At 55.2% G+C, this 27,050-nt stretch overlaps 10 protein-coding genes across 10 annotated transcripts; 4 read left to right on the top strand and 6 right to left on the bottom strand.

Annotated features, from left to right (window-relative positions):
* Positions 1 to 316: 316 nt before the first annotated feature.
* On the top strand, positions 317 to 2,870 carry bioDA (adenosylmethionine-8-amino-7-oxononanoate aminotransferase; the record flags this gene model as incomplete). The annotated part of the gene is made up of 4 exons (XM_025694193.1): positions 317 to 483; positions 553 to 652; positions 713 to 2,052; positions 2,114 to 2,870. 4 exons carry the CDS (start codon positions 317 to 319, stop codon positions 2,868 to 2,870), a joined length of 2,364 nt encoding a protein of 787 aa, XP_025547526.1.
* An 803-nt stretch (positions 2,871 to 3,673) lies between these two features.
* Positions 3,674 to 5,219, top strand: BO97DRAFT_446262 (biotin synthase). The gene is made up of 2 exons (XM_025698632.1): positions 3,674 to 3,908; positions 4,176 to 5,219. The coding sequence occupies exons 1-2, from the start codon at positions 3,699 to 3,701 to the stop codon at positions 5,148 to 5,150; spliced, it is 1,185 nt and encodes a 394-aa protein (XP_025547525.1). The 5' UTR covers positions 3,674 to 3,698; the 3' UTR covers positions 5,151 to 5,219.
* Positions 5,220 to 5,292: 73 nt separating this feature from the next.
* Positions 5,293 to 9,107, bottom strand: BO97DRAFT_446261 (sodium P-type ATPase; the record flags this gene model as incomplete). Its single annotated transcript, XM_025698631.1, has 5 exons — positions 5,293 to 5,316; positions 5,376 to 6,038; positions 6,103 to 8,230; positions 8,532 to 8,797; positions 8,877 to 9,107. 5 exons carry the CDS (start codon positions 9,105 to 9,107, stop codon positions 5,293 to 5,295), a joined length of 3,312 nt encoding a protein of 1,103 aa, XP_025547524.1.
* Positions 9,108 to 11,063: 1,956 nt separating this feature from the next.
* Positions 11,064 to 11,734, top strand: BO97DRAFT_222714 (uncharacterized protein). The gene has a single exon (XM_025690651.1). It carries the CDS (start codon positions 11,154 to 11,156, stop codon positions 11,541 to 11,543), a length of 390 nt encoding a protein of 129 aa, XP_025547523.1. The 5' UTR covers positions 11,064 to 11,153; the 3' UTR covers positions 11,544 to 11,734.
* A 192-nt stretch (positions 11,735 to 11,926) lies between these two features.
* On the bottom strand, positions 11,927 to 13,874 carry BO97DRAFT_354258 (uncharacterized protein; the record flags this gene model as incomplete). Its single annotated transcript, XM_025692089.1, has 3 exons — positions 11,927 to 12,409; positions 12,506 to 13,770; positions 13,838 to 13,874. 3 exons carry the CDS (start codon positions 13,872 to 13,874, stop codon positions 11,927 to 11,929), a joined length of 1,785 nt encoding a protein of 594 aa, XP_025547522.1.
* Positions 13,875 to 14,323: 449 nt separating this feature from the next.
* BO97DRAFT_446259 (M20 family metallopeptidase) lies at positions 14,324 to 15,923 on the top strand. The gene is made up of 4 exons (XM_025698630.1): positions 14,324 to 14,494; positions 14,559 to 15,409; positions 15,493 to 15,632; positions 15,696 to 15,923. Exons 1-4 carry the CDS (start codon positions 14,402 to 14,404, stop codon positions 15,914 to 15,916), a joined length of 1,305 nt encoding a protein of 434 aa, XP_025547521.1. The 5' UTR covers positions 14,324 to 14,401; the 3' UTR covers positions 15,917 to 15,923.
* Positions 15,924 to 16,105: 182 nt separating this feature from the next.
* On the bottom strand, positions 16,106 to 17,897 carry BO97DRAFT_461640 (putative MFS allantoate transporter; the record flags this gene model as incomplete). Its single annotated transcript, XM_025699371.1, has 8 exons — positions 16,106 to 16,303; positions 16,386 to 16,620; positions 16,732 to 16,797; positions 16,853 to 16,953; positions 17,010 to 17,230; positions 17,347 to 17,588; positions 17,642 to 17,701; positions 17,752 to 17,897. The coding sequence occupies 8 exons, from the start codon at positions 17,895 to 17,897 to the stop codon at positions 16,106 to 16,108; spliced, it is 1,269 nt and encodes a 422-aa protein (XP_025547520.1).
* A 1,233-nt stretch (positions 17,898 to 19,130) lies between these two features.
* BO97DRAFT_376889 (putative 2-methylcitrate dehydratase) lies at positions 19,131 to 21,195 on the bottom strand. Its single transcript, XM_025693039.1, has 4 exons — positions 20,750 to 21,195; positions 19,885 to 20,662; positions 19,652 to 19,836; positions 19,131 to 19,603 (listed from the first exon to the last, which is right to left on the bottom strand). Exons 1-4 carry the CDS (start codon positions 21,029 to 21,031, stop codon positions 19,172 to 19,174), a joined length of 1,677 nt encoding a protein of 558 aa, XP_025547519.1. The 5' UTR covers positions 21,032 to 21,195; the 3' UTR covers positions 19,131 to 19,171.
* Positions 21,196 to 21,658: 463 nt separating this feature from the next.
* Positions 21,659 to 23,218, bottom strand: BO97DRAFT_446257 (uncharacterized protein; the record flags this gene model as incomplete). The annotated part of the gene is made up of 1 exon (XM_025698629.1): positions 21,659 to 23,218. One exon carries the CDS (start codon positions 23,216 to 23,218, stop codon positions 21,659 to 21,661), a length of 1,560 nt encoding a protein of 519 aa, XP_025547518.1.
* Positions 23,219 to 24,229: 1,011 nt separating this feature from the next.
* On the bottom strand, positions 24,230 to 26,090 carry BO97DRAFT_354292 (DNA cytosine methyltransferase; the record flags this gene model as incomplete). The annotated part of the gene is made up of 2 exons (XM_025692092.1): positions 24,230 to 24,674; positions 24,733 to 26,090. 2 exons carry the CDS (start codon positions 26,088 to 26,090, stop codon positions 24,230 to 24,232), a joined length of 1,803 nt encoding a protein of 600 aa, XP_025547517.1.
* Positions 26,091 to 27,050: the final 960 nt, after the last annotated feature.

The raw sequence follows: 27,050 nt of genomic DNA, 5'->3' as shown, positions 1-27,050 counted from the left end.
CAAGCACGCATAAACACATTAGCCAAAAAAAACCATCTCCTAAACCGTTGACTCGACTGTTGAGACGGGCTAGCTCCACCGCACGCGGCATTTCATCCTCGGTTCGGAGCTTTACTGTCTTTTCATTTCGTCACTGCATTAAGTTGCTTGCTTATCGTTCGTTCCTGATAGTCTTTCCGCTTCCCCACTTCCATTTCCTCCCACCGGGTCAAAGACAAAGAACTCCCCCAGAAGCACGACATACAAGTTACGGAAAGTCTCGTGCGTGTAGGCATTGCATTGATTGCATCGAACATTGTATCAATTATCTACCAGAATGCCGCCCGCCGCGCTCTGGCGCTCGCTGCGCGCCCACCAGGTCTACGGCGCCAACACCGACGTCGGCAAGACGATCGTCTCGACGCTGCTGTGCAATGCGCTGCAGGGGTCTGTCGGCTTCATAAAGCCCGTGTCAACGGGGCCATTGGATGAGGCTGATGATCGGTTTGTGCTGCTTTCTACATAATTAACCTTCATGTTTAAAACCGAGACTAACCCATGGGTAATATACAGACACATCCAGCGCTACGCACCACACACCCTCACGAAATGTCTCTTCCAATTCGACGAGCCGGTTAGCCCGCACATCGCCGCTGCGCAGAAGAGCGTCCCTGTATGTCCCCCTCCGGCCATAAAAACCTCACTCAAGACTAACCCTATGGGTGGAATCAAGCCTCCATCCGACACCGCCCTCCTAACCGCCATCCACGAAACCCTGACCACCTGGGCTCAGCCTTCCCCCCAAGAGCAAGCACGCAAGCACGCTCTCCTCGAAACAGCAGGCGGCGTGCACTCGCCCGGCCCCAACGGCACCAGCCAAGCAGACCTGTACCGCCCGCTCCGACTCCCCGTGATCCTGATCGCAGACGCGAGGCTAGGCGGCATCTCGGCGTCCATCTCGGCCTACGAGTCGCTGGTCCTGCGCGGGTATGACGTCCACGCCGTGCTGCTGTTCAAAGACGACTACTACCAGAACCACGCGTACCTGCGCAGCTTCTTCGCGAAAAAGGCCATCCCGCTGGTCGCGGTGCCGGCGCCGCCGGCCCGAGTGGCTGCGCCGGAGGAGGACGGCGAGGCGATGAGCGCGTACTATGCGCGGGCGCGGCGGGAGGGCGTGCTGGGGGGTGTGGTTGAGCAGCTTGAGGAGATGCATGTTCGTCGGTGGGAGCGGCTGGATGCCATGGCGGAGAAGGCGGAGCGCGTCATCTGGTATCCGTTTACTCAGCACTTGGGCTTGAAGGCGGGGGATATCACGGTTGTGGATTCGGCGTGTGGGGATTTCTTTCAGAGTCGATCTTCTCGAAAAGATGGGGATGGGGATACGGCCGGTCTACGCGCCACCTTCGACGGCTCCGCCTCCTGGTGGACGCAGGGCCTCGGCCACGGCAACCCCGATCTGGCCCTGTCCGCGGCCTACGCCGCCGGCCGCTACGGCCATGTCATGTTCCCTGGCAATATCCATGAGCCGGCGCTGGCGCTGGCCGAGACCCTGCTCGAGAGTCAGGCGAACCCGCGACTCCAGCGCGTCTTCTACACCGATAATGGCAGTACCGGTATGGAGGTCGCCGTCAAGATGGGCTTGCGGGCTGCATGTGCGCGGTACGGTTGGGATGCGGGCCGTGAGACTGTTCGCATCCTCGGGCTGAAGGGCAGCTATCATGGTGATACGATCGGGGTTATGGATTGCTCGGAGCCGTCGACGTTCAACAAGAAGGTCGAGTGGTACCGTGGTCGTGGCTTCTGGTTTGATTTCCCCCAGGTGCGCATGAAGGACGGCGTGTGGAGGGTTGCTATGCCCCAGGAGACGGCGCTGGCAGAGGAGATGGACGAGCTGCGCTTTGGCGAGTTGACGGACGTGTTTGATCTCGAGGCCAGACTGGACTCGGAGGCTGGCAGGCGCTATCGCGAGTATATTCGCCGCACCATTGAGCGGCTGGTGCAGGAGGAGGGCGTCAAGTTTGGCGCGCTAATCATGGAGCCTGTTATCCTGGGTGCTGGGGGCATGTTGTTCTGGTCTGTGATCCCTTCCTTAGTGTCTGGGTTGTGTGTGTGGCTGACTATGGTGTACGCTTAGTGACCCCCTGTTCCAGCGCTGTCTGGCCGACGTTGTCCGCCAAACCCCAGAACTCTTCGCCCCCCAGACTACTCCCGCCGGAGAAAACGACTGGTCGGGCCTGCCCATCATCTTCGACGAGGTCTTCACCGGGCTGTACCGTCTAGGCCGCCGATCGGCCGCCTCCTTCCTGCAGGTGCACCCCGACATCGCCGTGAACGCCAAGCTGCTGACGGGCGGGCTGGTGCCGCTGTGCACCACGCTGGCCAGCGAGGCGATCTTCCAGGCGTTTTTGAGTCCGGACAAGAGCGACGCGCTGCTACACGGCCACAGCTACACGGCGCACGCGGTCGGCTGCCAGGTGGCGGTCGACTCGCTGCGGACGATGATGCGGATGGAGCGCGAGGGGTCGTGGCAGGGCTTCCAACGCGATTGGGCGGTGGCGGCGGCGGCTCCTGCAGCTGCAGCTCCGGCGGGTCCTCTAACCTGGAGCGTCTGGTCGCACGGGCTGGTGCGGGATCTGTCGCAGGCGGCCTCGGTTGAGGGCGTGTTTGCGCTGGGCACCGTGCTGAGCATCGCGCTCCACGATCAGCACGGCACCGGTGGCTACACGTCCACGGCGGCCCAGGGGCTGCAGCACCGGCTAGCAGCGGGCGGGGACCAGTTCGCCGTGCATTCGCGCGTGCTCGGCAATGTGCTGTATCTCATGTCCAGCGTCACCTCCAAGGCCGAGTCGCTCCGGGCAATTGAGGAGGTCTTGCGGGGGGCGTTGCTGTAGTTTCTCCGGAGGAGAATTCAGCCGATGGCCTGGTGCAAAAATTGTATATAGCCGTACATTACTGTCTGCATATAATCTCTTTCATTTCTTCACTGTCCATTAATGTCCTTCATCCTGACTAGCTTTCAATTACAATTACAATCAATTAATTTGCTCTTGCATGCTGACCGGTGGGATGCGCAGCAGATTAGTCATCCCCTCACCGGTCACTCGTATCCACCAATCAGCATCTCGCTGTTTTGAATGAACTGAACTCAATTGCCATCACTTTCCCACTTTCCCCATAGTAATCTCTCTAGTGCCCCCCGTACCTGACCAACCAAATAGACTAATCGAAATCACAATCGCACCGTCTCAATCCGCGGATCTCCTTTAGCCCGAGGGGCAGCGCCGCGCGCAGTGGACCCGGTCGGAGCAATCTGGCCTGCTGGTGCGTTGGATCTGCGCCTCCGGTTGGAAGTCAATTGCACGGGTTGAACCCTCAGTGGTTGGGGTCAACACGACCGGTGAGATACTGGCTGCTCTGCTTGCCTGCCCACTGCGGCAATCTGAACCAGTAACCACTCCTGCTGCCTGCCCCTCCTGCCCCTCAGACCCGAGGATGTGTAAAGCTTGCTTGTAAGATTATTCGGCGGGGTTCTGACTGGTAAGTAAGTAAAGTCAGTCACTAAGTACCTTGCTATCGCTGCAGCAGTCAGTGCCCTCCCTACAAACAACTCCGAACCCCGGACTAGTAGTCTGTCGAGTCATCCATCGCCTCTTCTTCTTCTGTCCATCTTTCTTCTCCTCCCTCCTCCCTCCATCTCTCCCAAACCACCCATACTCACCATGTCTCTCCGCCACCTCCTCCCAAGGACATCGCTCCGCCGCGCCTACGGCACCGTGCAATCCACCCCCCCCAATGCCGCCGCCCTCGCCCACCGCGTGCCCGCCGTGCTGCAGGCCGCGACAGACGCCACCAGCCCGCGCACCAACTGGACCAAAGACGAGATCCAGCAGATCTACGACACCCCCTTGAACCAACTAACTTACGCTGCTGTAAGCGCACCCTCCCCATCCCAACCCATCAACATATAATAAACTACAACAACTACGAAAACTACAAAAACAACAAAGACGTCCCGGGGGAGAACCCCCGGACCCCCCTTCCTTTCAGCTCCCTGGATACACTCAATCCTAAAACCAGAGAATGAGCGTATCCGGGGGAGAACCCCCGGACCCCCCTTCCTTTCAGCCCCCTGGATACACTCAGTTCAAGATACACGAATACCCACTGAAGACCCCCCAGACTAATACCCAGGGTAGTCCCTCATTCACAGAAAATACCACGACCCAGCCGCAATCCAGATGTGCACGCTCATGAACATCAAAACCGGCGGCTGCAGCGAAGACTGCAGCTACTGCGCGCAGTCGACGCGGCACAACACAGGCCTGAAAGCGACGAAGATGTCGCCAGTAGACGAGGTGCTCCGCGCCGCCCGCACCGCCAAAGCCAACGGCAGCACGCGGTTCTGCATGGGCGCCGCCTGGCGCGACATGCGCGGCCGCAAGACCAGCCTCAAGAACGTCAAGGCCATGGTCTCCGGCGTGCGCGACCTGGGCATGGAGGTCTGCGTCACCCTCGGCATGATCGACGAGTCCCAGGCCAAGGAGCTCAAGGACGCGGGCCTGACCGCCTACAACCATAACCTCGACACCTCGCGCGAGTTCTACCCCTCCATCATCACGACTCGCAGCTACGATGAGCGCCTGCGCACCTTGGCGAATGTGCGCGACGCCGGCATCAATGTCTGCAGTGGCGGCATTCTGGGCCTCGGGGAGAAGGATGAGGACCGCGTGGGCTTGATCTATACCGTCGCCAATTTGCCCAAACATCCCGAGAGTTTCCCGGTCAATGCCCTCGTCCCCATTCCCGGTACGCCCCTGGGCGAGAGGAAGATGATTGCCTTTGATAAGTTGTTGAGGACCGTTGCCACTGCGCGGGTTGTGCTCCCTGCGACGATTGTCAGGTTGGCCGCGGGGCGCATCTCGTTGAGTGAGGAGCAGCAGATCGCTTGTTTTCAGGCCGGCGCCAATGCGGTGTTTACCGGCGAAAAAATGTTGACGACTGATTGTAATGGATGGGATGAGGATCGCGAGATGTTCGACCGTTGGGGCTACTATCCTATGAAGAGCTTTGAGAGGGAGGGCTTGGAGGCGCCCGCGGAGAAGGTCGTCGAGGTGGTTGATGAGGTCGCGAAGGTCGAGAAGGAGTCTGCGCAGGTCGCGGCTGGGTTGTGAGTGCTTTTTTTTAGAGTCTGTTTGCGTTGCGTTGCGTTGCTTGTTTATAGGGTGGGTCTCAGGAATGTGATTTCAAGTATTCAAGTCTACCTTACGATAGAAACACTCTGAAAATGTTCATGAATATATTCATCCCACTGCGTCACTCCACTCTAGCAATAAAATACTATAAACAACCAAACAATACGCATTCTAATCTATCCCTCTAACAATCCTCCTTCAAACCATCGACACCTCCTTCTGCACCACCTCATCCCGACTCATCGTCGTATACCGACTGAAATCCCGCTTCTCTTCGCGCTCCACCAACCCCCCATTCCCATTCCCACTCCTCTGCCTCTTCCGCGCCTCACGCCGGAAATACACCCGCTTCGCCCACTTCCACCCCTCAACGCCCACAAAGAACAGCCCCGCCTCGACAAAAACCACGCCCCACTCCCACGAGATCCCGATGTGCTTGAACACCACATCGTTGATGACGGGGATGTACAGGATCGGAAACGTGGTCACGAAGCCGATCATGATGCCCGTGAAGAGGAACCGGTTGCGGCGGAGCGAGGCGAACCATGCTCTGATCCTCGCGAGGAGACTCTTCGTACCAGATTCGGATTCGGTGGTGGTGGCGGGGAGGCTGAAGAAGCTGCGGCGGAGGTTGACCATCTCCCATGCCAGGAACAGCGCGAACCAGGTCATGCACACGAAGGTGGTGGCGCGCGCGCGGTACACCGTGTCGCACGCTGACGAGTGGTCGCTGTTGCAACCTGTGGCTAGGTTGCCGTTGCCCCAGGCGAACAGTACCAGTGAGAAGGCCGAGAGCGAGAGCGCCGCCATCCAGACGCCGTAGACCAGGGTGTCGATGATTACTTCCCAGGTGAAGATGCCTTGTTTCTGTTCGCGGGCGTTAGTATTGATGCAGGGTTAGGGATCGGGGGGGGGGGTTAGGTAAACTTACGCTTTGAGGAGGTCGATCCATGATATCCGGCGCGGCGACTTCCATGCCCAGTCCCATGTCTGGGAGACCAGAGGTCACCATGATGATCCAGAGGATTTCTACAGGAGCGATCGGGAACACCGACTGCCCGTTCTCGTCCTTGAACGCCAGCCCGATAAGCAGAGTCAACGCCAGCCCGACGTTCTCGGCGAGCAGATGCAGGACGAACTTCTGGATGTTGTCGAAGATCCGTCGTCCTTCCTCAATACCATTAATGATTGAGGCGAAGTTGTCGTCCGTCAGCACCAGCTCCGAGGCATCCTTGGCCACGTCCGAGCCGGACTGGCCCATGGCGATGCCCACGTCGGCCCGCTTCAGCGACGGCGAGTCGTTGACCCCGTCGCCCGTCATCGCCGCGTACCGGCCACGGCGGTGCAGCGCATCAATCATGCGCACCTTGGTGGTCGGGGCGCAGCGCGCGATCACCAAGGGCAAGGTCGGGAGTTCGTCGATCTGCTCGTCACTCAGGCGGTCGAATTGACTGGCCGTCATCACCATCGCGTCCGCGACGTCCTGGGCCACGCTGCCCATGTCACGCGGGATGATGCCGACTTGGGCGGCGATGGCGCGCGCAGTGCCTGGGTGGTCGCCTGTGACCATGTGCACCGTAATACCGGCGCGACGACACTCCTCGATAGCGCCGGCGGTCTCGGGTCGCGGCGGGTCGTACAGCCCGATCAGCCCGCAGAAGATGAGGTCTTTCTCGACCTCTTCGCGCGCCGGAACCTCATCGGTCTGGATGGGGCGGCATGCCAGCGCCAGCACACGGAGGCCCTCCTTGGCCAGCTCCTCCATCTTCTGGAGGATCTCCTGTCTCTTGTCGTCGTCTAGCGGACTGGCTTCTTCCCCGGCTGTCCATACAGCCTGCGTACACGCCTCCAGCACCCGTTCTACGGCGCCCTTGGAAAATACCATCTGCGCAGAGGTCTCCGTATTCTCGAAGATGACCGACATCTTCTTGACGGTCGAGTCGAAGGGGTACTCAGCCTTCTGCGTCCAGACGGGGTTGCGGCCGCTCGTCCATCGCTCCCTGCCCCACTGGAAGCGCATGGCAAAGACCTGGATGGCGATATCGGTGGGCTCGCCACGGGCCTGCCATTCCTGACTCTCTTCGGAGTAGTGCACGTGGGCAAGATTGGCCATGGCAGCGACATTGAGATACCGTTGCAGCAGGGCTCCCGAAGGCTCGGCGTTCAGCAGTCCCTCCCTGCGAGACTCCCATGGCTCAGCTCCTCCTTCTTGCTTCTTTTCTTCGTCCTCTGGTCCGCTGACTCCAGCATCCGAACCACCCTTCCCTATGGCAGACGACAGTCGCACCCCACCCCCAATCTCAGGGTCCAAAACATCGCCGCCCTCGCCCATAACCACCAACCCCCCAACCCCAGCAACCCACGCTCTCTTAACCACCATCTTCCCCTGCGTCAACGTCCCCGTCTTATCGGAACAAACATCCTGCACAGCACCCAACATTTCAAGACTCTCCAACCGCCGCACGACCACATTCCTCTGCACCATGGACCTCGTCCCGGCAGCCATGGTGATGGTCAACACCACCACCAAGCAAGCAGGGATCATCGCCAACCCGGTCGCAACCGCATAGATGATGACCTCGCGATCGTTCCGCATGCCGTTGGCCCCCATCACGACGAGGGCAAACACGACCGCGATCCCGAACAGCACCAGCGCCAGCGCCGAGAGCTTCCGCTGCAGGGGCGTCCCCGTGTTCAACCCCAGGAAGTTGAGCACGTACGCCGTAACGGACAGGCCGAAGTTCGCGAGCGGGTTGATCACCTTCTCGCGCTTCTTGGGCGTGTCATCCTCCGGGTTGGTGCGCGGTTGCCGGCGTTTGTGGTTGGATGGCTTGGAGTGTAGCGCCGCGGCGATCAGCCCGATCTCCGTCGTCATGCCCGTGCTGGTGATGATGCCGCGTCCGCGCCCCCGCGTGATGGTCGTCGAGCTGTAGGCGATGTTGAGCCGGTCGCCGGGCCCCGTTTCGATGTCGTAGACTTGCGAGGGCGTTTTGGCGATCGGGAGCGATTCGCCGGTTAGGAGGGCTTCGTCGGTTTCGAGGTTCATTGTTTCGATGAGGCTTTGTTGGGATTGTTAGTGGGGAGTATAAAGAGGTTTAGAACTGGCTGGGGTTGGGGATTTGGGGTTGAGGGGCGGTGCATGAGGGGGAGGAATACAATACACAGCCTTAGTTCAAGAAGTACATATCCCAGTTACTTGAGATGTACACCCTCCCAAACCAGATACTGCGAGTCCATCCAACAACTGCACTTGACTCAAGATGCAGCCCCCCTCACTGAGGAAAAGCTCCCCAGTTAGAGGACCACTCTCTTCTAATCAAAATAGACAGTCAAGATAGAAAAAGAGAAAAAGTTGCTTACCGCACATCAGCAGGCACCGTATCGCCCACCTTCAACTCGACCACATCGCCTACCACCAACTCCTTAGCAGGTACTGTCTTGGTCTTTCCGTCGCGCGTCACGGTTCCCGTCGGCGAGCTCAACGACCGCAACGACCCCATTGTCTTTTCCGCCGCGAAGTCCTGGTACACGCCCACCACGATGTTCAGCCCGATGACTGCGGCGATGACCCCGCCTTCGATCCAGGATTGAATGCCGAAGCTGACGGCCATTGCGATGATGAGGACCTATTACCTTGTTAGTTTCGAATTGGACGCGTTGTAGGGGAGGCATAAGTCCTTAGAAGACAGGATAGAAAGAACGTACCAGCATCATGGCATTAGCAATCTGTCGGATCACAATCCCCAACAGCGACACCCCCTCGTCATCTTCCAACTCATTCGGTCCATCCTGCTGCAGTCGTTTCGTAGCCTCAGCACTGGAGAGCCCTTGATCCGGGTTCACATGGAGTTCCTGTAGAATAGTCTCCCAGGGCAACGAATGCGCCGGTTGAGAAAGACGCGAGCCCGGCGACTTGTCGCTGGATTTCGATTTCATCCTGCGTGGGTCATAGATTTATCGTCCAAGAAAGTAGCACAAGTAACCGAGACAAGAAGATTGATCTATCAGTGTGCAAGTGAAGTATGTCATCGATTGACTCTAACCCATATAGAGACAGAGAGAGAGAGAGAGCAATATCCAAGATTTTGCCCGATTCTAGATTTCAATTAGATCTTGGGATCTAATCATCTGAGTTCCTGAACCGAGGAACCCAGCGTAAGGCGAGGGGGTCATGTCTATGCCTTTATATCTTATGTCCGAGTAGATCCAGCATGCCAGGTCTCGGCCTATCTCGCTTCGGCCGTGAATTGTTCGGTCATGCCCAGACCCCCGCCAAGGGTATCTTGACGGTGATGGGCTCGAGTCAGAAGAGGATTTGCCGCCCAGAACCATGACGCAGACAATTGCTCTTTTCTTCATCCATGGTTTGGCAAGTCTGGGGAATAGGGCACTGTGATTAGTCAATGTAGGATCGTTCCGCTGGAAACATGGATGGAAAGGATGGGTTGCCAAGCCGGTTCCGCAGCGCGGAGAAGAGAAGAGAGTCTGGCTGCCCTTGGCGGGGGAAGAAGACGATAGATCATGCATCAACTCTCGTGTTGGTTCGTTTTCGGTTTTCCTGCGTGTTGCCGTGGATGACGGCCTGAGAAAAGAGAGACTGCCAGAGAGGAGAGAAGGCGTCCCAACTGAAACAACAAAGCATTACCCAGCCAGTAAAGAAAGAAATTAAATAAAAAAAGGGCCCTTTAAAGTGTCCCACCCCCGGTCGGCTGTCCCGGTTTTCGCTCATTGCTTTCCTACTCATCCTCTCCCTCTCCCCTCTCTGTCTCTCTCTCTGGCATGAGATGCATTAGTGAGGTTTCCTTTTCACTTTGCGACTTGTCTCATGCTTCTGCTCTCCTGCTTGCTTGCTTGCTTGCTGCGTGTCGGTCTGACTATTCCCACAGAATAGTATACATCTCACGCAGTTTGCATCCCTCCATCCTGCCATCGCCTTCACGTGGGCATCCCTGATTCATTGTAGCGCATGCATTGACAAGGATCCAAATCACCGTCAACAGCAACGCAACTCAACTCTATGACGGACCCAGACCCCCACGACCCACCCCCGGGTGGCGAAATCGTCGGCGTGATCCTCGGAGCCGTGGCTTTGTTCATCGCCATCAGTATCCTACCAATGTAAGTTCGGTAGCTGTTCTGAAGGTGGTTTCTCCGCGGCCGTGCGTGTTCTCGTTTGCAGACTTTCGTCGTCTTCGTCGTTGTCTTCATCATCTGCTCCCGCCCAGCCCTACCCACCCCAAGTCCCAGAAACTCAGTTCCCTCTTCCCCCCCTCAGAAGAAACCTTGCCAAGATCTTATCTCGTTCCGGTTATCATGGCGCCAAGATCTTGGGTGCTCTTGTCCTTCCGCGTCCTCATCGTTTGAGATGGATGGAGGATTCACCGAATTGTGACCTCATTCAGAGCAATAACAATTTAGAAGACAAGAATACTGACAACGAATACACAAGAGCCGTGACCTGGCACCGACGCCGTCGTCTCGCCGCCGCCGCCGCCGCCGCCGCGGGCGCATCCCCCACAAACCCAGACTCCGAGGCTTCCCGCCGCGACAGCGCCCTCCAAACCCTGACCGGCAGTCCCTCGATGCAACAAGTCCCCACCTCCACGACAGTCGCCGTCCCAGTTCCCATCAACGTGGAACGCTGGCTCGAGGAACAAACCCATTCGGGCACAAACGAGCCATGGCATTTTGCCCAGGAATCCTGGTGCGTTTCTATTCGCCCACTTAGGTGTTGATCCCAACCTTGTTTCTTTTCTTGGCGGATTATTTTCTGGCTTTTTTCTTGGCGGGGAATTTTTGTCATTCCCCCTCTCCCTCCCACCGGCGCTCGGAGGTTTTAGGAGATTTTAAGAGAGGAGAGGGATGGGATTCCTTGGCGGATTTCTTGGCGAATTACCCATCACTCATCCTTGGGAGTTTTGGCATTATTAATCCTCATCGGAGGGGGGCGGGGGAGTTTCGCCACTCAATGCGAGAGAAATTATGCTAATTTTATGCCGACTTGTGGGGTATAGTGCCATCTGTCTTGAGAGGCTCAAAGTGGACGAGAAAGCAACCACCGACACCAGCAACCTTCCGCTGGCAGACCCCAAACCGGCCTGGATCGACCCGCGGTGTAGTAATCGGGGGCCACTGGCCAATTCAGACCTGGAAATGGGATTGGGTGATTGGCGCCGAGGGTCGTTGCCGGTATCGCTGTCGTCCTCCTCGGATATGAACGACGCGCAACAGACTAAACAGCCCGGTGGCGATGATGTGTTGGTGCTGAACCGCTGTAATCATGTCTTCCATGCCTCTTGTCTGGTATTATGGGTCGAGCAGCATCGGTATAGGTGTCCAATATGTCAGGCGTCGCTGAAGCATGGGTCTTGACGGTTTTCTTTTTGCCGAGTTTCCGTCTTGGAGGCTGCTTGCCGAGTCTTTCTGCCAAGAGTAAGGTGTAACCAGACGTTTTAAGGTGACCTGGCGTTTTTGGTGCTGGTTGGCTGGCGGTGCTGGGATATGATGTCTCTTTTTTTCGGTTTACTCGTTTGCTTCTGCATCTTAGCCCCCGCTCTCTCTTTCGTACAAGGTTTATTCGCTGGGTTGGCTCCAGTGTAGGTTTAGTCGTTGGGGTGACCCCTTGACGAACATCCCCAGAATAAATCATGCATCATGACCACCTCATGCATCATCGCCAAGCGAAAGAAAGTAGGTGCACCTTCTAGAACCTTTTCTGAAGGCGCCCCCGTATTCCTGCCGTTTTCACGGCTCACTCATTCGCCCGCTAGCCCCGACCCCTCTGACCCAATCCGCATCTTCTCTCGCCCCTCTGCAGCAGTAGCAAACGGATCACTCCCTTGGATAATCTCATCAAACCGCTGGCTCACCCGACTATAGTTCAAGCCATACCGGCCCAACTCATGCAGCCGGATCGACACCCAGTCTTGGTAGATGCGATCCGGCGTTGCGATCCCCGCAATGAAGAGCGGCCAGATGATGCGCACCATCAGATGCGGCCGGCTGCGGTGGAGTTTGAGTGCAAGCTCCAATACCTGGCTGACGCTCTTGTCCAATGGGAGGAGCGACGTGCAGTGACATCGGCTGGCGGGGGTATCCTTGAAACAGAGGTGGAAGTACACAATAGTCCCGAAAAAGGTGATCGTGGCCCAGAAGACGGTTTCCATCACACGGCGACTCGGGGTGGAGATGTCGCAGGATGACGCGGTTAGAGCGGTGTTGATGAGGGAATCGTTCTCCTGTGTTCAAAGATGATTAGCTTTGATTATGTTGCTGTGGGAAGGGCAAAGGCCAAAACACAGGTCTACCAAATCTTTTCTGGGCCAAACACTTACGTCTAGAATTAGGGTGATTTCGTCGACAAGCCGACGATAGGACGGTTCTAGAGCCTGCTGGCCTTGGCGCCACAGCTCGGTGATCTTGAACTGCATTACATGGCTTTTGTGGTATAGGGTCAACGCTGGCAGATTCTCGACATCGTCCAGCTGAGCCGTGGCCGGGTAGGAGTCGCCCCAGAACCGACGGGGCGACTGGCGGCCGATGCGGTAGAGCTCGGGCAGGGTCAGGCCCGCCTGTTCGGCCTCGTCCTGGATGAAGAACCGGAATAGGTCGGCGTCCAGTCGGGCAGCGCCGGGCCCGGAGAAGAGAGCGCCCGGGGTGAAGAAGTATAGCGTCCACAGCAGGAAGAGTGGTACTGCGGTGTGACGGAGTTTGCTGGTCGTCAGCTCGGGAGAAGAACCTGAGGCCCGCACGGTCTGCTGCGAGCTGCCTTCATTCGCAATCAATGCATCCCACGGCAAGACGCCTCCACTCCCATCAGTGATCGCTGCGGTAGAAGACGCAGGCTTCAACAGAGGAACGACGTGGTCAAACAGCAGACTCTCAATCCCTCTGATATGGACATTGATGGCTGCGGTGCCGCTCCCGAAGCGGTTCTCGTAGTCAATCATCAGCCAGAGGGTAATGAAAATGGCTTCCAGCTGGTCCGACGATTTTTCGACCTCCGGTCTCAATGCCCCGCGAAGACCAGCCAGGGCCCGGCCATAGTGCGTGCGACCGCCCAAATCCGCCAGCGCCTCGACCGCACCTGCGTTGTCACTGTCATAAAGCTGCGAGCGACGGATCTCGCTGGACGTACTCGCCAACAGCATGCTCATCACCATGGGTTCCTTGACGGCAATCTTGTGGTACGCGTACGACATGGCAGACCACGGCCAGTGCTTGCCAAGAAGCACGACCAGCGCGGAATTTTGGAGATATGAGATGCACGAGCGGTCAAAGCCAGACAGCATCAGCGAGTTTGCAGCTTGGACAGTACCCCCCGGCGAGGTCAATGTGAGTATCTGAAGGGACGGAGGGAGCCTTTCTGGGCTCTTGCGTGTGGCATAGTCCGATTCAACCACCCGCTTTGTCGTCTGCACGTCCTGGACCGTGGAAGAGGAAGCAGATCCCCAGGCAGGGGTTCGGGGGATGGGACCACCTTTCCATTCGCACAGGATGCGGGCGGCAGTGCAACGCCTGCATTGTGGTTCAGACTGGTCGGGGACGGCCAATTTCTCCTCGTCGCATTTGACCTTGCGGATTCGACACGTGCGACAGCCTGTGTAACATGAGCAATCCAGTGCATCTAAGACTGCGATTTACGGGGCGTGCGAGTGGATCCTTACCGGTCCTAGAGCGAGTCTTCTTGCCGAGCTTATGCATCTCGACAGTGCTACTGCTCCGGCAGCACTCCACTTGATTGCTTGCTCGCGATTGAGTGGTGTGTTGTGGGGATGTGTCAGGGTCATGTAGGCTCGTATGACAGGAGTATTGTCAGATGTAAGCGACGTTCCCAGCAGATAAGCTAATGGCCGGCAAAAGGCAGACTGCAAGATGAGGGGAAGAGAGTCGATAGTGTCGATACTCTCTAAATCCAGACTGAGCGGAAGATTAGCCGGGCCGTGGAGAAGTGCCGAGGCACGCAACGCGATTGGCTGGATCGGCACCAGTCAGGTGACCGACTGCAGGATCGCGCCAATCAAGACGCAGACCCACGCGTCTTCGACAATGCAGCCGATCGATAAGCGGGAGAATGCCTGATAAGCCGGGCATGCATGCACTGCGGCTTGCTTCTCCGCATCAACAAAAGAAGTCTCACAGTTGGAGTCGTACACATATTAATAGCAAGATGACGCCCATCATGCCTTTTCATCACAGACACATATCACCCAGGCGTCAAGTCAGCCAAGATGACCTCCAAAAGTAACCAAGAACGCTTCATCGCAAGCGTGCAAGAAGCCCTGCGCAACTATGACGCCCAACTACAAACCATCAACCAAGAAGTAACCCCCCGGTCACAGTCACTTGCAACACATACTGCAACGCCTATCTAACCCAAGCCAACAGATCTGGTCCAACCCTGAGCTGGCCTACGAAGAGCACCGCGCCCACGACGCAATCTGCACTCTCTTCGAGACCCTCACCACGACCACCGACTTCGACTTCGAAATCCACCGCTCCGCCTACGACATCCCGACCGCCTTCGAAATCACTTACACCCACGGTAACCCCCGGGCAGGACGAGTGGTAGCCTTCAATGCAGAATACGATGCCCTCCCCGGCATCGGGCACGCATGCGGACACAACCTGATCGCGACGAGCTCCATCGCCGCCTTCCTAGCGACGTGCCACACGATGCGCGCGCAGGCAGCAACCCCAGCTCCTAACACCCCAGAAGACTTCTCCCCGCCCACAAACTTCACCATCAAACTCCTAGGAACACCCGCCGAAGAATCGGGCGGCGGCAAGGTCCAGCTCCTAAAGCGAGGCGCCTACAAGAACGTAGCAGCCTGCCTAATGGTGCACCCAGTGCCCATGGCACCGGGGAACCCGGATCTCCTGACGCTGGCCACAGTGCTGCCGGGCGGGTATCTCGCCAACGACAAGCTGCGGGTGAGGTTCACGGGCAAGCCGGCGCACGCGGCGGCGGCGCCGTGGGAGGGCGTCAACGCGCTGGACGCCGTCGTCGCCGCGTACATCAATGTCTCGCTGCTGCGTCAGCAGATCCTCCCCTCGCAGCGCATTCACGGTGTGATTGTTGACGGTGGGGAGAGGCCGAATGTTATCCCGCGGAGTGCGGCGGTGGATTATTATATTCGGTCGCCGACGGTGAAGTCGCTCAGCGGCTTGTCGGAGCGCGTGGTGAAGTGTTTTGAGGCTGCCGCTTTGGCGACCGGGTGTGAGGTTGCGTTTGAGTGGTTTGTTTTCCTCCCCATTTGTATTTGGATTAGTTGGGGAGAGGGCGAGGGTAGTGTGTGCGGGATTCTGACTTGCTTGATAGGGGTCCATCGTATGCGGATCTCAAGACCAATATTCCTATCTGCGAGAGCTATGTGGCTGCGATGCGCGCGATGGGACATCTTACGCTATTCGATAACTCGGGGCAGAAGAGCGCTATCACCGGCGCGTCGACGGATCAGGGTGCGTGTTCGGTCTATGCTTACTTGATTTCCATATGTTTGGTTCCCCAACTGATCAATTTAGGCAACGTCTCCTACGCCGTCCCCGGCTTCCATGGTATCTTTACGATCCCCACCGATGGCGTCAACCACACCCCCGGCTTCACCAAGGGCGCAGGCTCGCTTGAGGCGTACCAGCGGGGCATTTCATGCGCGGCGGGGATGGCGGTGGTGGCGTGTCAGGTGTTGGTGGATGATGAGTTTGCGGAGCAGGTGCAGAAGGATTTTGAGGTTGAGAGGGACTAGGCTGTGCAGTTGTGTAGTTGGGTAGGATTATTCGTTTACCAGTTATAAGCATGGATATGGTATTTAAGAATTTGGAATGATTGTAATTTGAAAAGGTTGAACATAATCATCGTACTGGAAAGCACCGCTACCACCTCTCCATGATCCCAAACGTGCATCTCGAGTAAGGTAAAACTCAAAACAGCCTTATCAATAAACATACCTAAAACGCGGATTCTTCTGATCTGTCACATCCACCAACTCTTCTTCCGTGTTCTCTATATCTACCTCCACCTCCACCCCCATCAACGCATCTCGCCTCTGATTCTCCCACCGCAGATACACCACCAATCCTACCAAAACAGCAACCACAACGGCCAGACACACGTAGATCGCGATGAACCCGCTCTATCGCATCATCAGCCATACACCCAAAAGCGTGTTCTGCACCCACACAACTACCACAGTATAAAAAGATAGGCCAACGAACCTGATAAACGGGCGCCTGCTCCTCAAAAAACAACTGCGGGCCGATGATGTTGCCTGCGCAGTACAGAATGAAGTAGATCGCGCTGACGGTGCTGCGTTTGGTCACGCCGCCGATGTTGGCGCTGATGATCGCCATGGAGAGCGGCATGGTGACGGCGTAGAAGCTCATGAGGATGAGGCCGATATAGCGGGAGGCGTTGTGGTGGGTGGCGGAGACGAGGGCTGTTCCTAGGATGCTTTGAAAATTTAGCAAGGCTATGTCCTGGCGGGATAGCTTGAGGTGGTTGTGTAGGAGGTCAATTTTTCAGGGGCTGGAGAGTGGATGGAATTGGCTGGGAGTGAATTACCTTGAACATGATAGAATGATTGAGACCATGCACCGGCTGTTTGTTCTCTTGGAGGAGGCGTAGCATCTTACCGAATCGAGTTGTGAGTTAGCTGGTGTAAATAGGGGAGGCGAGTACTTACGATGCCAATACTACGAGGAAAGATATGAATCCACCTGGAATACCGAGGAGGAGCGTGTAGAGGGTATCGTATCCAAAGCCCTTGAGGATCAGGCCCGAGAACTACCCCCGCAACTTTAGCAACCATGCAGAATGCAGGTTTCGTCGGATTGTCTAACCGTAGTGTACCCTCCGTTCGGAATATTGCAGCCCAGAATCGACACGCCCAAGAACCACGTCTTGGGATCAGTGAATGCCTCCAGTATCTGACTGCGGTCGATCTTGTTGGTCTTGTATCCCGCTCGGTTCGACTTCAGTCGCGCGATGGCGATGGCTTTCTCCTCTGGCGTGAGGAATGTGGCGTTATTTGGCGAGTCAGGAAGTCGGAAGAGCATGACCACTCCCCAGGTGAAGGTGATGAGGCCGAAGATGATGTATAGTCACTGATTGAGTGATATCGTTAGACACCAACACCGAAGATAGAGACTCGCAACCCTACCTTCCACGATGCCAGACTCGTCTCAATGTGCCAGATCCCCACTGCTACTGCCCCACCCAAGATCAAAGACAACGAGTTGCCGCAGAACCAGATTCCGTGACGGAGCGGTTGCTCGGAGGTCCGATACCAGAGCGAAGTGAGCAGACTGAACCCGGGGGAGACGCTGGCTTCGGTGCAGCCGAGGAAAAAACGAGCCACCATCAGCCCGGTGATATTGGTCGTGGCCGCGTGACAGGCGAGGACAACCGCCCAGACGATACTGTTGCTGTCCGTCAGTACAGCCCCAGACCCGAAAGAAAGAAAACCACATACTAAGTACACGCGAGATACTTCCCCAGCGGAAACCGGACCATCAGCAAGGAGGCCGGGTAACTGCCCCAAAGTTAGCCACTGCATCAACACACTACAATCGTCTTTCTCACCTGAAAGCAAGATACCCGAAGTAGAAGATGGCCGAACTCCAACTATACTCCGACCCGGTCAGATGGAGATCCTCCATGATGCCCATGATGGCCGCATAGCTCAACGTCTGCTTGTCCATGAAGGACATCATGTACGCCACGAGCATGATAGGTAGGATCCTGGATCAGCAGCAGCTTTAGTACCAGCTTCCCACTCGCAGTCCAAGAACGAAAACACACATCATATCGATCTTCCTCACCAACTTCCTCTCCGCCTCCACCGAGAACTCCGTAATCCCATTCCGCACACTCTCTCGGTCCAACTCCCTGCCAATCTCATACTGTTCTTTCTTCTCATCCATGGCTCCAGTCATTCTTCTCGCAGCTCTCTATAGACAGACAAACCAATACCCCAAGAGAGTAGAATAGAATAGAGGAATGCCAGCGACAGCAATACAACAAGAACCCACTACTCTCCAGAGATACACACACCTACTTAAAGATAATCCCTATCAACAACCCCCCAGACAACACACGTCAACATATGTATCCCCAGCATCCAATCCCCTCATACCCACTCCTAAAACCCCGTGATAAGCACGCTCGCCCATCTATGCATATCAAAAGATTCATTCGCCCAAGCGCAAGCGACACTCTACAATTGGCTGCGTCGGCAACGCTACTAGCCGTTACAGTTTCCCGTGCCGAGATGGATGCCCTCGCCAAGATCGTCTCAGCTGCATTACCCCAGGTTTTTGGGTTTTTGCGTTATCTCGGTGGGGACTTGACTTGGTCTGCGCTGCTTATCGTTGCTCGCACGCGGTCTTGGTAAATTGACTGGAGAATTCTTGTAGGGTGGTTGGCTTTTGATCTGTGTGTTGGATTCTGGTCCGCGGGAGATAGGCGAGGTAGGCCAGGTTGCTCGTGTTGGGCTGAGGGGATACTTTGCTTGATAGCTCAGATGGGCGTGCTTGGTGGGTGGAGGGAAGGAGGGGAGGAGGGGAAAGGGCTGTGTCTCTTATCGCCGATTTCCTATCGCTTGGGCGGAGAATGGGCCTCGCAGGTGCCAGCAGCGGTGGGTCAGGAGCTGGTGTAGCGTAGCTTTGCTTCGATTATACAGGTTGGTGGTTTTCAGAACATCGTCTGGATGGGCGTTAATCTTTGAGCAAAGCAGTACTGCGATAGAGATCATTATCTAAGGCGTGGCGTGCAAGTCCTGGACACTGATAGTGATTTTGGCATATTCCGTATTTGATACGACTTATGGGGTTTCTCTGAGTTGGGCCTGATAACGATATTGTGCGCTGATATTGTACCCTTGGTCAGTGGGATGCCAGTCTACTTTCTGCGCTGGGGCCCTAAACTTGCGCTGGAAATCATACATTGCTAATTGACTTCTTCCCTCATAAACGGGTACTTAACATTATCGCTGAACATGCTACTAGTAGGCTGCCACTATCTTATCCTTGACATACAAATCCACGTACTTATCCACGTCGTAATTCTCAAGGGCCGCCTGGTCCAAGCCGACCTTGACAAGCTCGTCAATGCGGGCCTGATCAAAGTGTGCCTGCAAGTGGCGCTTGTACTTGTCCAAGATCTCAGGCTTGGCCTCCTCCCGGCGCAGACGGTGGCCCAGAGGTGCCTCAACCACGACCTCATCCAGGACGGTACCATCGTGCAAGGTAACAGTCAGCGCATTAGGGATGGTGCGCTTGGACGGATCGTGGTAATCTGTGGTGAACTGAGGATCCTCAACACAGCGGATGCGCTTCCGCAGGTCCTCAACCAGGGGAGAGGTGGCCGCCTCAGAGCCATCCGCATAGTCGTTGGCAGTCAGGCGGTTGAAGGCCAACATGGTGGCAACCATGTACTAGGCTTAGTTAGTATGTGGTAAATCAGCAGGTGACAATAATCTCACCTGGACACAGTGATCGCGATCGGCAAAGTTGTCCATCGCCTTGAACTGCTTGTCGATAATGCGCACACACGCCTCATGAGTGCGGTTGACAATCTCCTTGATGTCCTTGGCGCTCTTGCCCATAGCCTTGAGCTTCGCGTTCACAATCTCGGCAGCCTCGATCGCAGTCTGGGAGTGGAACTCGGCTGAGAAATGTCAGCGGATATTCTTTCCGCGGGTCAAGCGCAACTTACCAGGATACGACACCTTGAAGAGGACATTTTCCATAACATAGCTGCCATAAGGACGCTGGAACTGGAACTTCTTGCCCTTGAACAAGACGTCATAGAATCCCCAAACAGGTGCGGAAAGGACCGTCTTCAAGCCACCCTCGCCCTTCTGGACCTTGAGCACGAGGTTCACGGCCCGCTGACAGGCATCACCCGCGGCCCACGACTTCCGCGACATGGTGTTGGGGGAGTGTCTGTACGTGCGGAGAGACTGACCATCCACAAACGCCTGAGTGATGGCGTCCGCGGTCTTCTGCTCATTGAGTCCGAGCATCTTGGCGACCACTGCGGTGGTTGCGACCTTGACCAGCACGACGTGATCCAGACCGACCTTGTTGAAGGAGTTCTCCAGCGCCAGTACACCCTGGATCTCATGCGCCTTGATCATCGCCTCCAGCACATCCTTGACCTTGAAGATCTTGCCGTTGGCGAGGTTGCCGCCGGCACGGTTCGTGCGCGAGATCCAGTCTGCGACCGCCAGAATACCGCCCAGGTTGTCGGAAGGATGGCCCCATTCTGCAGCCAACCAGCAGTCATTGTAGTCGAGCCAGCGGATGATAGCCCCAATGTTAAATGCACCGTTGACAGGGTCAAGCTGGTAGGGGGTGCCTGGAACGCGGGTGCCATTGGGCACGATGGTGCCCTCGACCACAGGGCCGAGCAATTTGGTACATTCCTTGAACTTTAAAGCTTCCAGACCACATCCCAAAGTATCGAGGAAGACAAGGCGGGCAGTATCATACTATGGAAAGGAGATACAGTCAGTAAGATAAGCAGTTGAAGGGGAATTACAGCATATTTGTGTCATGAGAAGGTGAGCCCCGCGTACCGCCAAGTCGGAGTCCACCTTGTAGTTGTGGATGTAGTCGCTCAACGCTTGGATTTCCGGATCATAAGGACGGTCGGTGGGAATTGTGGGCGGAGCCTGTTGCAGAGATGTCATGGTTGAGAATCGAGAGACACGGCGAAGGGTCGAAGGATGTGTTCTGGCTGTGATGTGGGCGATGCTGGAGGAGGCAGGTCTGGAGAGGGAAGCGATGCGGGAGGAGAGCCAAGTGCGGGGAGGAGACCTGTGGGTCAGCCGTCTCAACGCTGAACAAGAGGCAGACATGACGGAGAGAGAGAGGGAGAAAGAAGAGAAAGAAATTGGGGGCAGAGATATACCCAATGCAGACAATGAGCGTAGACTGAGTGCAGTGTCACTGGGATAGAAGAGGAAGAAGGATAGAGGAAGGGAATTGAAAAGGAATAAGAAAGAAAGGGAGGAAGAGGAGATAGCCCTGGCAAGAGTGTCTGCTTGTCTGTCCCTGTACTGTATTGTACGTACACTGGAGTATACCGCCGGGGATTCGGACCGAGGCCGCCTTGTTTATGGGGGAGGCGGCTATTGCCGGCATTTCCACCTCGGCCTGTTGTTGTTTGCGGGTTGCTTTGCTCGCTCGGTCCTCATGTCGAATTCTCAATTTTGGACGAAACATGACGAGTTTTGAGTCAGTTCTTCAAGTCCAGTTACCAGCATAAATGGATCATTCTACTATTTGCTCTTAAGGATACATCACGATCAATTGGGAAGAGAAAACCGAAACCTGGCCATCATGTGATGTCGTTTCCCCTCACTTTAGTTCCTGACTCCACTTGCCCCATCGCGGGAAGCCATACTGTCTGACCGACTGACTGACCGGCTGGCATAGTATCCAGCCTTGATCAGCTTCGCCCCGTCTCACCTCGACCCATCTTTCTAATCTTCATGGTCCTCGTTCACCTCACCTACCATTCTGCCCTCTTCCGTCGACTGCTTCTCTCCAACTGCAGATTCATCGCCTTTGCCAAGATCCTCATCATTACCGCTGTCGCCCAGTTCCTTCCAGAGACAGGCAGCACACTCCTCGATGTGGTTGACCGCCCCGAGAGCAGACTCAACATAAGCGTTGTGATCCTCTTCCCGCTGGGGAACCGACTCTAAATATTGCTCATGGAGCTTCTCTGCCGCCTTAGCAGAGGCAATGTACGCAGCACATCGCTTTTTGGCCAGCTCGATGGACTCTCGTAGTCCGGACAAGAATGGTCGGTCCTGGGCGGTACGGCGGCGCTTCCGATCGTTGCCGTCGATATCTTGGATTTCAGAGGTGGGTTGTTGTTCGTGGTGGCGGTGATCAGTGCTAGGTGGTTCGCCTGGCTGTGACGAATCTTCCATGCCGGAGCGCTTGCCGTTTCTTTTTACATCCAAGATCTCGACCCTGGGCCCAACAGTAACCTGGCTGGTGGAAACGACAGCTTCTCGTGCAGGATTGGGGTTGCCAGGACAATCAGCGTTTGCGGCAACAGGAGTTGCAGCGCGGAGGGGGCTGGACACCGGGACAATCTGCTTGGCTGGGTTGCTAACGTCGGTAGACGCAGGGGGGTTGCTCGCTGTAGGTAGACCTCCTGGGCGGTTGACAAGCTTATCGGAGCGCGGAGACCCTGTACAGGAGGGATGTGGCTTCAGCTGTGCGAAGGGCACTATTCGATAGGTATTGGGCCTGTTATACTTCAGGACCATATCGTTCAGAAAGACTGTCCAGCAGATCGGTTCCTCGCTGACGAGCCCCGCTGCAGCATCAGTGCCGGAGTTACTGAGGGGGACATGGCGTTGCAACTCAAAGACATGTGTGGAGCGAGTGCCAGTCGGCGGTATGACTGGTCCGACGATGATCGATTTGAAGCTGAACTTATTGCCCACCGCTTCAGACTGGCTCTGGAGCAGCCAGGTACAGTATTTCCTTCCGGCTTCCCCACACAGAACATAATAGCCCTTGTAAATCGGATACACGAGCATCCCGTGTGCGGAGACGAGGTAGGTAGGGCCGCTCGGCAATCTGCTCTGTCGAATCAATCCATTCTGGTCAAAGTCGCCGGGAAACTTCTTATGGCGCTCGGAATTACTGAGGTGCTTCGCCGCAAGGTACATCCAAGCGTCTGTCAGTCGGACTCCGTACGGTGGCCATCCGTCCTGTATCGGGTTCCAGATGCCAGACACCAAGGGCCACGTACTCCAGAGCTCAATAGCCTCTCTGCGGCCGACCTTGCTGCCGGTACCTCTGCCCTTGGTGTGTTCGGGTTCAGCGACAGGGGGTGGGTCCCCTTGACGCCAGGAGCCTCTCGGCGCGTCGTACTTATGGTAAAGCTTCTTGCAGAGAGAATGAAGTTCTTCCAATCTACTCTTGAAGGTGGGAGTATCTTCCACAGTTGGATCGGGAGACTGGGGTTCATCCTGCATGCGAGTTATTAATCGCGAGGCATGGCGTGTAGAGCGGGGCATTGTGTGTGGTCACGCTTGGTGATGAAGGGAAACGGTCAAGAAGTTTGTTAAGGTTGTAATAGATTCTGAATCAAGAAAGGTGTTGTAAGTAAGATTCTGGAATCGAGACAGTAAAAGATGAAGGCGATATAGAAAGCGAGAGTGAATGTGAGTCGACCCTAAGCAGCGTGGCTGACATGAGACTTGAAAGCAAGGAACGCCAGTGTAATGGACATGATACCTATATTAGGCAGACAGATCAACTGCAATCTCGAGGCCTATCTCTTGGAATCTTTGTTCGGGAGCCCGCTGATGCTGAATATGATGGGAAGGATGAATATGGCCCGGCCCCCTCTTTCCAGTCTGAGAATCATCCTCATGCAAGCATGACAAGTGAATCCTCCTTTTTGCTAACCAAGTACAACAACCTGTGAATTTCTGTTGCTGAGCTCTGAAGAATAATTCTTCGCATATTATGCTTGAAAATGCAACAAATGGTCAAACTTAATACGTCTCTCAATCTACAGACGGCGAGTAACCCGAAGGGATGATGGACAACAGCCTCAGGCTCTTTCAATCTGTGATCGCCAAAACGAGATGCTGTTCTAGTTTTGTTGATGGGTGCCATTTTAGAATGGATTATAACCTCAAATATGGCTCTTGGCACGCTTACAGAACATCCTTGGTTTACATTTTGACCGTGAATAGCACTTGATATCAAATTCAAATTTAACCCAGGATCGAAACCTAAATAAGCAATCTGATTCAGGGCTATCAAAGGACAAAACAAATCATAAGTATCGCACGCAAAATCCCCTAGATTGAACCTCTCCACCATCTAAGGGCATAGAACAAGAAGATGCTGGGTGATCTCACAACGAACGCAAGCTAGCCTGCCAGACATCCAATCAACATAACCAGTCAAGATCTGGTTTGTAGAATTATAAGTCCAGCTGAGCTTCTCATTGGCTGTGTATCGAGCATGAGTATCTCCAAGCGACAAAAAGCACGCCCAGAGCGGAGCATCACTAGTTATCTGCCGACATCTGTAATCCACCCGCGGCGTCTTCCGAGCTCTTTCTCGTCCGTCTGATGAAGCGACCTGATGATCTCCTTGTACAACGCCTCGGCCAGCTTGGGAGGAACCGCGTTGCCGATCTGCTTTCGGACTTCCTTCTGTCCAAACTGATACCGAACGGGGAATGTCTGCAAGCATGCATATTCCCTATTGGTATAGCCACGCTCTCCAGAAGGGTGGTAATTGTTTTCCCCACCACCACAGGTAATTGTTCGGGCCTGTTGATCTGCATCGAACGGCGCGCGCCAAATTCCTCCAGCCGATGCGCGGTCAACATTATGATTCGCCGCTTCAAGCGGGATTCTCGAGATCGTCTGGTCTATGGTAATGAACAGAGGAAGTCCCGAGCCTGGGAGACCATGGGTAGGCTTCGGGAAGGGAGGGAGCGTTTCCCCTGGTCTTTCAATATTATTAGTTATCAGAAATTAGCTTCGAGGAGACTCTTTGGATCACTTACCCAGACGCAATAATTACCGACCTCCGTCTCATCTGTGGCACACCATAATTAACGCAATTGAGTATACCCCAACGCGTGCCATATCCGAGTTCGATAAAATCCAACACTACTCGATTGCTTGTTTCTGAATGTCGTTCGATTAATCCGCTCGTCTCCTCCATTGTGAGCACGCGGGGCTTTGCTTTCTGAATCAAATTCGAGCAAGAGAAGACACAGGCGCTGTTGGCATCATCAGTAGCACATTCGATTGTCTTCGCTGGTGAGAACGTTTGGCATGGCGGAGACCCATGGATGATGTCCACTTTGGGATCACTGTTGGCTTCGAGGAAGTCGAAGATGTCCAAGTTCCAGACATCTGCATTTGAATAGTTCAATTGGTAGGTCTCAGCGGCGTGCGGGGATTTGTCACAGGCCCATTTGGGCCGCAGACCAGCCGCACGAGCACCACAGGAGACCCCACCAGCACCACAGAATGCATCGCCAAAAGTATACTGACGACGTCGCTTCATAGCACGAACTGCATCGTTCTGTGCTAGGACAGTTTCGTCATCATCAATCTCCACTACCCCAGTCTGTTCAAAGGCCCCAAAAAGCGATGTCTGGCCACGCCAGGCGTAGCGTAACATCTGGGGATCGTATTTGAAACCTTCGTCAGCTTCTTCGGGAGTGAGATACTCTACTGACGAAGGGTTCTTGCCCCCGATATGCTCTTTCAGCCGACAAAATAGGTCGAAAGGCCTTGCCTTCTTTCGGTCATCCTGACTGAGATGACAGTGATTTGTGAACGTAATCCCGACAAAAGTTTTCACCAGGTCAAATGGAATGTCGGCCATCTCATTTGTAATCCAGACGAGCTCATTCCTCCACCTTGGTATATACGTTCCTTTGTGGTTCGTGGTTTTGAGAAGACGTCTGCCGCAGAAGAAGATGTCGCCTGAGCGATCGGCAAGAATCACTTCAATTCTCAGAAAAGTGCCATCATGAAGCTCAACGGATTGGCCTTCTCTGTACACAATCTCATTCATGCAGACCTCGGGGAGACGACGCTTCTCCGGCCTCGTACGGACAGGAACCTGCGCTGCGGAGCTTCGCTCTTCACGTTTGTTCCAGTTCCGGAGTAGCCTCTCATAAGCTTCGTCCGTCAGATAGTCACCATCGCAGAAGCCCTCCCCGGTTGTGAGGTCAATCACCTCGCGTCCTTCTTCTTCAACCGAGGGTTGATGGTCGGGAATGTCCGGTGAGGTTGGTAGGCTTTCTTGCTCATACTCCGAGTGAAGCCATTCATCATCAGGCTCGTCCCCTAGAGTGACACTACTCGCTTCGGAGGCTGAGTCGTCAACGATCATGACTTCTTGCATCGCTTGACGGTCAACCTGCCACGGCATGTTGTCTTCACCTATGGAGTCGAGCATGCTGCTCAACTGAAAGTATGAGGGAACTCGTCAGCAGTCAGATAGATAACATAGAGAAGCTAAGGTGAGAATACCAATTGTCCGCGTGATGGGGTTGAAGAGATGAGTGAAGCCCACGGGTGTATAAAGTTGGATGGGAACGACCGGAGAATGCGTCAGGGGACAACGAAGATGATAGAGAAGAAGTGTCGGTGAGGTAACTGAGCATTTGGGATAACACGAGAGTCTGCATGTTTGCATTTGGCAGCCTGCTGAAGTCAACCAAGAGATGTGTGAAGGTCCGGACATGATCGCTTAGTCGGCGCATTCAGAGCACCACTACAGTGAATGGTGGCTAGAAGGAGGGCTGACAAAGCAGAAGAACTGAAAAATGCGAACATGCTGCTAAGCTCTTCGAGTACAGCGGCTATCTTGAGATGGTCTGTTTCTTTTCACAAACGTGATGACTGGAAATCAGTGGGAGTTTGAAGGTGTATAGAGTTCCTAGAAGAGTAAACAGTAGCACTGGCGGGCACTGGACAGAGCAAGCGGGTACTCGCTAATCCCTACTAGGCTTAGATCAGGCCGAAGCCGGGAACAAACTTAGATCGTTGACCGCCTGCTCCGGCATCGGCAATACTTTGAATATACTCCTACAAGTGGTTAGCCGGTGGCCCTGGCGGTGTTCACTGCCCAGTCTACAACTTGGGTTTAGCGGCACCCGCAAATTTTCTGTCCCTCCTTTCGGTTGGTAAAAGTGGTTGGCATGGCAGTGGGGTAGAAAAAATGGGAACCGTGACAAAATTCTACCAACTCTCTTAAGATGGGATCCCATTCCTCCCCTTCTCCTCTTTCCCTCCTAAAACTTCTTTAACCATGTTATCCAGCTCACTGTTTCCTCCGTGGACGTGATTTTGGGCATTGTTG

The sequence above is a fragment of the Aspergillus homomorphus genome (genome assembly GCF_003184865.1).
Source record: "Aspergillus homomorphus CBS 101889 unplaced genomic scaffold BO97scaffold_50, whole genome shotgun sequence".
Classification (NCBI taxonomy): Eukaryota; Fungi; Ascomycota; class Eurotiomycetes; order Eurotiales; family Aspergillaceae; genus Aspergillus; species Aspergillus homomorphus.
Note: the sequence above shows the minus strand (reverse complement) of the source record. Positions and strands in the feature narration are given on the sequence as shown.

Bases quoted from the DNA above. Each gene is read 5' to 3' on its own strand.
- BO97DRAFT_446262 (XM_025698632.1), top strand. From the start codon at position 3,699: ATGTCTCTCCGCCACCTCCTCCCAAGGACATCGCTCCGCCGCGCCTAC. The intron at 3,909-4,175 runs GTAAGCGCACCC...TACCCAGGGTAG, and splicing joins ACCAACTAACTTACGCTGCT to TCCCTCATTCACAGAAAATA.
- BO97DRAFT_222714 (XM_025690651.1), top strand. From the start codon at position 11,154: ATGCTAATTTTATGCCGACTTGTGGGGTATAGTGCCATCTGTCTTGAG.
- BO97DRAFT_446259 (XM_025698630.1), top strand. From the start codon at position 14,402: ATGACCTCCAAAAGTAACCAAGAACGCTTCATCGCAAGCGTGCAAGAA. The intron at 14,495-14,558 runs GTAACCCCCCGG...CCAAGCCAACAG, and splicing joins TACAAACCATCAACCAAGAA to ATCTGGTCCAACCCTGAGCT. The intron at 15,410-15,492 runs GTTTGTTTTCCT...CTTGCTTGATAG, and splicing joins TGTGAGGTTGCGTTTGAGTG to GGGTCCATCGTATGCGGATC.
- BO97DRAFT_376889 (XM_025693039.1), bottom strand. From the start codon at position 21,031: ATGTCTGCCTCTTGTTCAGCGTTGAGACGGCTGACCCACAGGTCTCCT. The intron at 19,837-19,884 runs GTAAGTTGCGCT...GACATTTCTCAG, and splicing joins CTTCAAGGTGTCGTATCCTG to CCGAGTTCCACTCCCAGACT. The intron at 19,604-19,651 runs GTGAGATTATTG...AACTAAGCCTAG, and splicing joins ATCGCGATCACTGTGTCCAG to TACATGGTTGCCACCATGTT.